The 10,727-nt window shown below is 54.7% G+C and overlaps 1 protein-coding gene across 1 annotated transcript; it reads left to right on the top strand.

The window, feature by feature from the left end:
* Nucleotides 1-5,161: 5,161 nt before the first annotated feature.
* MYCTH_2308614 (uncharacterized protein) lies at nucleotides 5,162-8,256 on the top strand (the record flags this gene model as incomplete). Its single annotated transcript, XM_003665123.1, has 4 exons — nucleotides 5,162-5,649; nucleotides 5,714-5,847; nucleotides 5,904-6,152; nucleotides 6,224-8,256. Coding segments are annotated over exons 1-4 (2,506 nt in total), but the record flags the coding sequence as incomplete, so codon positions are not given.
* Nucleotides 8,257-10,727: the final 2,471 nt, after the last annotated feature.

Genomic DNA, 10,727 nt, shown 5'->3' with positions numbered 1-10,727 from the left:
CGAAGTGGGCCGGGCGCGTTCTGGATTGGGGGGGAAGCCGGACCGGGGAGAGTGATCCACGCCCACCCAGCCTGGGCCGCTACCGGTGCCGTTAAGCCTCGTATACTACTTCTACACAGTACACTCCGATGCTGAGGGAGGAGTCAAACGCAATAGCGACGAGTCTGGAGACCGGGTTGGAGGCGTGCTCTTCGAGTTGTCAGTCCAAGGCCGAGACGTTAATGGTCCAAGAGATGGTCGGCAGAGTGTCTTCCCCGCATTAAAAGAGGTGCTCACCCATCCGGGGCGGTTACCCGATGATGACAAACTCAACGCAGGAACGTGCAGGAACATTTCCGCCGGTTCTGGGTTGGGGCGGGCAAGCGTGGCCAGGAAGCTCCACTCCTCTCGCTCGACATCCCAGGCTGCCGAGGGTCGCGAAGGTCTCCATTCTTGCTTGGCAAGCCACAGTTGGGGAAGGTGGAGTCGCCGGCTCCGAGTTGCGGAGTGGAACCGGTACGGAGACGGTGCCGAGGCGGATCGGCCCCCTGCGGGCGGCGGTGCGTCGGCAGACCACGGCGCCGCCATTGCACTGGCTGACCCGGTGCGTTCTGAATTATGGAAAAAGAAAAGAAAGAAAAAAAAACCTGTCTCCTGAGTTTGGAGCTGAGCTGAGCTGTCTTGCAAGTCGTCAAACGTCATCATGCACCACAGCCGTCTCGTTCAGCAAGTAAGTCAAATTGGGCGGGAGCTCGAATGCTGACTCTTTAGCTCCTTTGACTGACGGGCGGCAGCAAGCACGCATTGAATATTCTCTACTTGTCGACAGTTTCGCGTGAAGACTGCCGCGGCTATACTCGTATGTATGTATGTATCCTGCCGCGCTGAGTCCGATAGCGGGAAGCAGCGAATCGAGTCCGGCATTGACTCTCCTATCCTGATGCTCGTGCCAGCTCTTGTGTCAGCCCTCGTAAACCGCTACAGAGCGCTTAGCCGACGGTATTGCAATCACCTAACAGCCGGCATTCCTCCCACCCGCACAAGCGCGCCGAGCAGGAGGGGTATGAGACCGCGGATAACCGTAAAGGGCAGAGGCGGTGCAATCACACCGGCCGGGACCCGAAGTCGTGCTCTGGGGCGCGGATCACAGCATCTCTATATGGCGTTGGCACCACAGCCGGTACGACCGCGCCATCAGTTTGACAGCCGCAGTGGCCGAGAGACAAAGGTCTCCGGTTCACCGCCAACCTAGCGTCTTGGGACTAGGGTTTGGGGAAGACCAAACTGGGACTGTTGTTTGGCAAGCAAGCCAGTGCTGGTCCCTTCTCTCCGCGTTGTTATGCGGAGTTGCTCTTAAACTGGCCACCCAAGTTTCGGCAGGAGGCACAAGTCGAGATCCGAATCCGGCCCTGAGTCTGGCAGTGGGGAAACTTGCGCGCCAAGGGCTCCCGCGTGGTTTTGCGCCATCCAGATGACGGCAGGGTGATGGTGGTGGGATGCGTGTAAGCCACTTCCGGGACACACACACACACACACACACACACACACACGCACCCACACACACCACGCTCATGTTCGTTCAGTGACAGCTCGTTCGTCCCGGCGTTCTGGGAGGGCTATCAAGGATAAAGAAGGATATAAGGGCCCCCCTTCCGTCATGATTGGCTGGTAGAGCAGAGCCGGCATCTCTGTTGCGTATTGCGCCCTGCAGGAACTCCAGGCCCGTGTGATGGCTGCCATAGCGAGCCAATGAGCGCTCGCTTTGGGGCCTCTCTCACGCTTACCGTGCTTGGTCTGCCTCGACTGTTTCGAACACTGATTGCCGATCGCTCAACAGTAGAAAACCATAACGATAAGAGACTCCGTCACGGCCGGCTTTCCTGATGTTGTGTCCTTTCGTCCACCCATACACCGTCAATCCAACCGTCGAGGCCGTGCTGGGCATGTGGAGGGTCTGGCTGCTGTGCTGTCATCCCGGCGTTTCCGAAATGGCAGCTATCGACCGCTAATGGGCAAACCAATTCATCCATCCACAGTTTCCCTTCACTTCCAGGTTGCAAAGTGTTCGGCTCATTGTCGACACGCAAATCATCGCACCGGCAGTCTTGTCCATCCGTCTGTATCCAGAATCGTTCGCTGATTCGAGTTGGAGAAACGGCCGATCTGAAGCCTGTTTGAGAGAAGGGATACAACATTCTTTCAAACTTTTTGCTCTTTTCCGCTGCGCGCGCATTACTCTTTCGCCCAACCGGGAAAGGATTTTTTTAACAAGAATCCGCAGGAACAGCTGCAGGGCCGCTGTTGAAAGCTGGTTTCATTCATGGATCGCTTCGGTTTGGGGAAACGGGGAATAACACTACCTTTGGTAATGAATTAGATGACACCCCATCAACCTGCGAACGGATATATCAAGTAGTTAGGGTACATACCTGCCTACTCCAAGATTCCTGTCAGTGGGTCGTTAAGATGGGCATCTTCCCGAATGTGTACATGGTAGGGACGCGTGGAGCATAGCGGGACGAAACAAGCACCCCGCTGCCTGCGCCTGTTGAACTGCGCAGTATGTACAGTACGGACGTACATACGGAGTACTCCGTGGTTTTCAGAATCCACTGCGGGGTGTTCCTTGACCCACCCGACAAGCCTGCATTTCATCCGCAGCCGAGAAGGGAGGGGCAGATCTCGGACGAGATTTCCTTGGGGTATTCACAGGAACTACACAGTAGGAAGGAACACCCGCTGATTACTAACGATTTGACGGGCTCCCATACGACCAACACTAGCGTAAATTGCAACAAATCCTCGACTCCTGCGTTGACATGCAGATGGTGAGCTAGTGAAATTCGTACCGCGGGGTTAACGATTTTCGGGCAGGCTGCTCACCGTCAAGCCCTTCCGCTACACCGTCGCTTGTATGTATAACTAGTGTAGTTATTATAATGGAGGGGCACTCGCCTGCCCCTTGCAGCGGTTCGACGTAAGAGAGCCGGGGGGTAGCCTGTCTGACCAATGATCGTGTCTTTTCCCCTGTGTCACATGGATTGCTGGCTCCATCCGGCTGTCTCCATTCGGCAGCTCTCACATGGCTCTGCCCCTTCCGCCAAGGTCCCGAAACACGACCACCTCAATTCCTGCCGCAGTGCCCGACAGGAAGCCGAGTCAGGATTCCCAAGGCTGTAAGCAGAACGCCATGCATTCATTGATCATGGCATTGTGCTGACGCCCTCTGTTCGGGGCACATCCCCCTCGCGCCACGAGAAGACTATGCTGATTCCAAACGTATGTATATCTTTCAGCTTCCCACGCGGAAAATCGACTCAGCGCTAGCGAGCTAACGTTAGCGTCAAAATATGGTGTGTGTCAATGGCTGATGGGGCCTTTTGCTGCGCAACATGCAAAGGTACCGTATGACCAAACTGGCGCACTGTGCACGCTGTTTTCAACCAGGAACAAGGCGCTCCACCTGTCCTCTTGTCTCAGCCAAGCGAAGACCTAGGGCCCCGCGCAGATCTGCTCGAAATAGAAAAAAGAAGAGGGGTGAGAAAGAATGTGAAAGAAAAGAAGAGAAAAGAGAATGAAAGACAAAAGATGCAAAAAAAATGAATGATGCTACACAACAAAAGGCGGGAGGTTAGCTATTTTTGGTCCGCTGTTCCTGCGCGACGAGAGCGTTGAGAGACAGCATTTGCAGATGGTTTCAGATCGTGGCCAAGAAACCAAAGCAGGATTTGCCGGGTTGAAACAGCGCGGCTATATTAACTATGATTTGTTTTCTTTCAGACCATTGCCATGAACCCTGGGCTTTCCTTGCTATACATTCTTTTTCTGGCAATCTATGTTTCACAGTGAGGGAGGTCCGCCTTCGCTTATTACCTTCTAATTGTGCAAAAGATATCGAATTCCTTTGCAGACTGCGTAGTACATACGAAGTAATTAGGTCACTGCAGGACGTGGTAGAGTGACCTCGATGTACGCTCATTGGGCTGTGAGCGCAGGATCGTTGGGTCTTGGCATCGAACTATTCCCCGTTCTGCCACGCAGGACCCAGGCCAATCGTCCCAAGACGGAAGCGGCGTGATGGAGGAAGCAAGCTTTTGCAACGCAGGCCCCCGCCCCCTCATCATTCTCAGCTGCAGTGTTAATGTTGTTCGCCGTGTGCTATTGAGCCATTGTACGAGTACATCATCATGTGGTCGGTAGTTTCCTCTCGGCCACACCATTGTCGAACCCCTGGATCTAATTGAAGCGCATATGCTTGTCTAGATATACATCCGTATGTACATCTGGTCCATACCTAGAAACTAGTGTATGTACCGACATACATGCACCAAGTCTGACACAAACGCCATTCTTTTGGGCAAGGCTGAGAGAAATTAAAAAAATTTACAACACTAGTGTACCAGACCTGGTTACCTCAGATCGAAGAAACAAGCCGATTTTTTGATTTGTAATTTGGGATTTCAATTCCTTAACTTCTCGACACGAGTCTTAGTGCTATTAGGGCCGAGTCGAAAGCAGCGCCGACCCCGATTCTATCGTGCCGAACAATGTGGTACTGGCAATCCCAGACTGTCTGCACAGTGCGCTTCCAGGTCGACCCCAACCGGGAAGTTTTGAAAGCGGCCCCACCACCCCTGACACACCCTGGACCATCCTCCCACACACTCGCCAGAGCGTCGAGACGTGCAGATTTCCTTGCCTCGTCCTCCGTTCATCAATCCGATTCACTCATTCGCCCTCCCTCGCCTAGTCTTGCGGCAAACGACGCGCACACACACGGACAGACACACGGACACACACACTCCCTCTCTCGAACTTACGCACCGGGCCGCACTCAATCAGGCACCCGAGCTCCCTCCCCTTCACCTGTGCGAATGGTTTCGGCACAACTTTAAGCATTGCAGGGTCCCTTCCATCTTCACTCCCATCACACTTCCCTTTGTGGCGCTCGTTGCTTGCCCCACTGACAGGCACTGGGGGACCCCTTCCCAGCTGTTAACCGAGCAAGAACCGCTTCACCCCAACCCAAGGGCGCGACAAAGAATCCCAAACCGAACTGGTGTTGACAACTTGACCGAACAGCACCAATTCTTCGACAAGCTCCGGTCAGATTGACGCCGTCGCTCGCTTACGAGATCAACACCAAACAATCATCGCCCCCCTCCTCTTGCCCGGCTCGATTGGTGCACGTTACCCCGAACAGCGGCCACCCCGAGTATTCTGCTACTTTGCTGCACAAACAAGTCCTCGCCGAATCCCCGCCCCTATCCTCCACACGGGGCGCCGAGAAGTATCTCCAAGAGAAAAATAAAATCAGAAAAAGAAAAGAAAACAAAATCGAACACTCCAACGGGCAAATTTTCGCGCCGCGTCGCCGGCGCCGGCTCTCTGCCGCTTTCCACGTCGAGAGGCTTCAGACCCGGCAGCCTGTCCACCTTTGAACGCCTCCCCTGCGGGTACCAGTCAACATGTCAGTCATGTTGCAGACGCCTTCCCGAGCCTCCAGCGCTTCCTCTTCGTCGTTCCAACCTATAACACGCCAGAACACAATGTCCTCCTACGATGGCTCGCGGTCCGCCCGCCAGTCAAAGCGGTACTCTATGTCCGCTCTCTACATGTCCATGTCGGCCAACGAGTCCGACCTGGTAATTGAGGACGACCTGGCCAAAGGTGCGCCCCGATAGACAGGAGACAAGAGGGATAGCGAACCGGAGGGTATTGACTGCTTTCACAGCGCAGAAAGTATTACGGGACCTGAAGGCTAAGATCTCGTCCCAGTCCAAGAAGAACTTTGTTCTCGAGAAAGATGTTCGCTACTTGGACTCACGGATTGCCCTTCTAATTCAGAATCGAATGGCTTTGGAGGAGGTATGTCTGGGGCGGCTTCAGGCCCGCTTACCGGATTGTGCTGACACGCAGACAAGCAAAACGAAGTTGCAAGTCACCTTGAAGACGCCACTGAGGTGCAAGAGGGCACATTTCCCAACGATGAAAAGACGCAAAAATACGGCAACTTGATGTTCCTACTGCAGTCGGAGCCCAGGCACATCGCTCATCTCTGCCGCCTGGTTTCCATGTCCGAGATTGATTCGCTGCTCCAGACCGTCATGTTCACCATTTACGGCAACCAGTACGAGAGCCGGGAAGAGCACCTACTGCTAACCATGTTTCAGGTAGTGTAGGCTAGGTCCAGGCCGACGACTCGTTCGCTAACCGCCTGTCGCAGTCCGTCCTCACGTACCAGTTCGATAATACCCCTGAATACTCGTCCCTCTTGCGAGCCAATACCCCCGTTTCGCGGATGATGACCACGTACACAAGGAGAGGGCCCGGCCAGAGCTTCTTGAAGTCGGTATTGGCCGACAGAATCAATAGTCTGATTGAGCTCAAGGATCTGGACCTGGAGATTAACCCGCTTAAGGTGTATGAGCGCATGTGCGAGCAGATCGAACAAGACACTGGGAGCTTGCCCGCTTCGCTTCCCAAGGGCATCACGCAGGAGCAGGCTGCCGAGAATCCCCAGGTCCAAGCCATCATCGAGCCGCGATTGACGATGCTTACCGAGATTGCCAACGGCTTCTTGACCACCATCATCGAGGGCTTGGAGGAGGCGCCCTACGGTATCCGGTGGATTTGCAAGCAGATCCGCAGTTTAACCAAGAGGAAATACCCCGATGCTAATGACCAGGTCATTTGCACGCTTATCGGCGGCTTCTTCTTCCTCCGCTTCATCAACCCGGCTATTGTCACGCCAAAGTCGTACATGCTCATCGACGGGACGCCCGCCGAACGCCCGAGGAGGACGCTGACCCTCGTCGCCAAGATGCTGCAGAACCTAGCCAACAAGCCGTCGTATTCAAAGGAGCCGTATATGGCCAAGTTGCAGCCGTTTATCCACCAGAACAAGGATCGGGTTAACAAGTTCATGTTGGACCTCTGCGAGGTCCAGGACTTTTACGAGAGTCTTGAGATGGACAACTACGTCGCGCTCTCCAAGAAGGACCTCGAGCTGTCCATTACGCTCAACGAAATCTACGCCATGCACGCCTTGATTGAGAAGCACTCCGCGGAGCTCTGTAAAGACGAGAACTCGCACCTCTCCATCATCATGTCAGAGCTGGGCGCTGCTCCTCCGCAGGTCCCGCGGAAGGAGAACAGGGTGATCAATCTGCCGCTGTACAGCAAGTGGGAGACGGCCATTGACGACCTCACCGCCGCGCTAGACATCGCTCAAGAGGAGGTTTACTTCATGGAAGCCAAGTCAATCTTCGTGCAGATCCTGCGCACGATCCCGCCTAACTCGTCGGTGGCGAAGCGGCCCCTGCGTCTAGAGCGCATTGCCGATGCGGCGGCCACGTCTAAGAACGACGCCGTCATGGTCCGCAAGGGCATCCGGGCGATGGAGCTGCTCAGCCAGCTGCAGGAGCTCCGAGTCGTTGACAAGAGCGACGGCTTCAGCCTGCTGCGTGACGAGGTTGAGCAGGAGCTGCAGCACCTGGGCTCGCTCAAGGAGGTCGTGCTCGCCGAGACACAGAAGCTCGAGGAAGTGTACAAGACAATCCGCGACCACAACGCGTACCTGGTCGGACAGCTCGAGACGTACAAGAACTACCTCCATAACGTGCGCAGCCAGAGCGAGGGCACCCGCCGCAAGCAGCAGAAGCACCAGGTGCTGGGACCTTACAAATTCACACACCAGCAGCTGGAGAAGGAGGGCGTCATCCAGAAGAGCAACGTTCCAGACAATAGGCGTGCCAACATCTACTTCAACTTTACCAGCCCGTTACCGGGAACGTTTGTCATTTCGCTGCATTACAAAGGTAACCCCCATTCCTTTATTTTTCGTTTCTCCTCTTTCTTCTTCTCCACCCCCTCTTCTTCGATCTCTGTGCAACAAGCCCGGCAGAACACTGACAAACCCATCTGCAGGACGGAACCGCGGCCTGCTAGAGCTCGATCTGAAGCTGGACGACCTCCTCGAAATGCAAAAAGACAACCAGGACGACCTAGACCTCGAGTACGTCCAGTTCAACGTGCCCAAGGTGTTGGCGCTCCTCAACAAGCGGTTCGCGCGGAAGAAAGGGTGGTAGGGCGCCCGTCATTTTCCCTTGCTGCGGCCCAATTTCTACTGCCGCCACTGCTACCACTACTGCTACCTTCGCTGCGGTCTCGCTTTCTCCGGCTCTCGTTTTCTGCCTCGAGACCGGCGCTGGCGCGAGGACGAGGAGGAGGATTTGCTCACCTAAATTAATACGACAGCCACTTGCTTTCCCGAATTTCTCCTGCGCCCCTTTCTCTCGGTCTCAGGAGCTGATTGGGAAGAGGTGGGAATGACTGGTTGGGATGGTATTGGAATGAACGTACGGGACGACAGGAGGGGAAGAAAACGAGAGGAAAAGAAGTGGGGGGCGGTCTCTTATTTTTCTGAGTTTGCGACGGTTTTCGCTGCTGTTGTTGGTCGTTTTGTTTGCGTCGCGATTGTATGACTCGGTAGGGCACCTTGATACCACTGTCGCTTGCTTGTTTGTTTTCCCGTTGTCCCTTGGTCTTTTTTGGTCTCTTCTTTTCTTTTCTCTTGTTTTTATTTTCTTTTTCTTCTCGTTCTCGGTCATTTTCTCCTCTCCTGATACACAGCCGTCTCTTCCTCATTTGCTTGTTTCTATTTCTTTGGTTCGGCTCGGCTTCGTCGGGTTGCCCGGTTGGCGGGAGTTCAGAATACGGGGAAAATCCCGAACCAGACTCGAAACGTGCCCTCGTCGGGTTTGTATCGCGTCGTCCTCGAAGGTTTCCACGCCATTCCGGCTCGTACCGCTCCACGGTTTCGAATCTCTGATTTGAACGAAGGGACAAACCGGCGGTGCCTAACTCCGGTCACTGGCTCAAAGGGCCCTTAGTGGCAAGAGGGGAGCGGCGATTGACAGATGGACGAATGGATGGTTGGATGAATGGACGGGCGGACGGGCCGGGGGGGGGGGGGGAGAACTAATGTGGGTGGGCTGGCACGGATACAACATGTTACGATGAGAAATGAGGATGGATTTCATTGAAAGGAACGCAACATAGGTGGAAAGGTGGCCGACAGTGGAGGGATTAATAAGGGCACATCGAAATAGGGGGGGATGTGAGGTTTGCCTGCTTTGATGGAGGTAGGGGGCATGTGTGATACAAATGGTGGCCCCTGGGAGTTCAATGTATTTGTAGGCAGGCAGGCACGCATGCAGGTGCTGCAGGTTTCTCGGCTGGTCCGAAGCGGCTCGCTGATTGTCGAACTTTTTTTTCCTAGGAGAGATCACGTTGTTTTCTTGGTTTGTGTTCTGGGCCGTCACGGGGCCTTCCCGCTCAGTTTCTCATCCTGTTCTGACTGCCTTTATTTCATTGCTACAAAGTCGCTGCCGACGCGAGGCCGGTTGCAGGGCTATTGAGCTCTCAGTGAAAATACTGCTTGAGGTTGCCTTCCTATGGTGACATGGCGCGGTTCATGGTGGTTTATGTTGTGGCGCTCTTTTCATTGGGGTATTCTTGTCTTGTGTCCAGACGTTTGCGTGGTGGAAGCTGCTCGTCCAAGAGAAGAATCGCATACCAATTGACAATTACCTGAAACCCCCCGCCCCCATCGGCTACTGCGCGGGTGGGATTGATGCCCTTAATGCCCGAGTCTATCTCTGTCGCTCGAAGTATGTGCCCCGTATGTTGCACCACAGCGGCCCAGCGAGATGTTAGGTGCAAAAAAGACAGGTTCGCTACCAAAAACCATGTATCTATAATTATTGCATATAACAAGCCAAGTGGAAGTGAGGTGAGCTTCGTCCCCGTGTCATGAACGGTGTGCTTCCGCCTGGGCCGACTCCCTGAACCCGATACCAACAAGCGGCGCGCTTCGTGCCGGTGGGGTACGCAAACGATACATCAAGGTGGCGAGGCACGGCGCTTGTCCGGCCACTTGCGGGAAGCAGATCCGTTGGAGAACAAGCCCAAGGGCCGAGAAGATGGGCAGGCCGGTGAGGGGGGAGATTGCGCCGGTTCATCCCCTCAGAGATACGCCACGTTGCTGTGGTATGTGCGGATTACCTTTGTTGGACTTCTTGATCGGACGACCTATGTCCTGACCAAGCTGATGGAAGGAAAAGAACGGAGAATAGAAATTGAGAGAGAGGAACAAAAAAAAAAGAGAAGCCTTCTCAGCAATGGATCTGGACATAGTTGCTAATGCTGAGCCTCGATTGAATGGCTTACGCTCGAATGGTGGCGTGAGGGGTGTCGGCCCTCTACCGTTGGGCTCACTCTCTAGAGGTCTAGACCCCTCGACTGGATTGCGGCGACCATCATCCCACATCCGTACAAAATCGGGCGGTTTGGCGCATCTCCTCTTGGCGTGCCGCGGTTCCAATCATCAGGTGCTCGTGGGTTGCCGCCGTAGACCCAAACCGTCTCGCTTTAGTCCGTACTCCTCGCGCGCGAGCGCGCTGGCCCATGCGTCCCGCCGCATCCCGCCGGCGGTATTCGCGTGGGCCCCGTTGATGTGACGTCACAGGGCTGGGCCATGCACGCTTTCGCAGCTCCTTGAATACCTGGTAGGGTACAGAGGCAGATTGTATACCTACTTTCGCAGAGGCGGGCTGTACGGATTACTGCTGAATCCTTCGTCGCCGATGTATGTGGGCACTGTGTTGTAGCGTAAATTGTTACCGGGAGGCGATTTCTACTCAAGATGTGTCGAAGATAGGACAGATAAGATGCAACCAGCAGAA

Source organism: Thermothelomyces thermophilus, chromosome 5 (assembly GCF_000226095.1).
Source record: "Thermothelomyces thermophilus ATCC 42464 chromosome 5, complete sequence".
NCBI lineage: Eukaryota > Fungi > Ascomycota > Sordariomycetes > Sordariales > Chaetomiaceae > Thermothelomyces > Thermothelomyces thermophilus.
The sequence above is the reverse complement of the archived record's forward strand: the minus strand, read 5'-3'. Positions and strand labels throughout refer to the sequence as shown.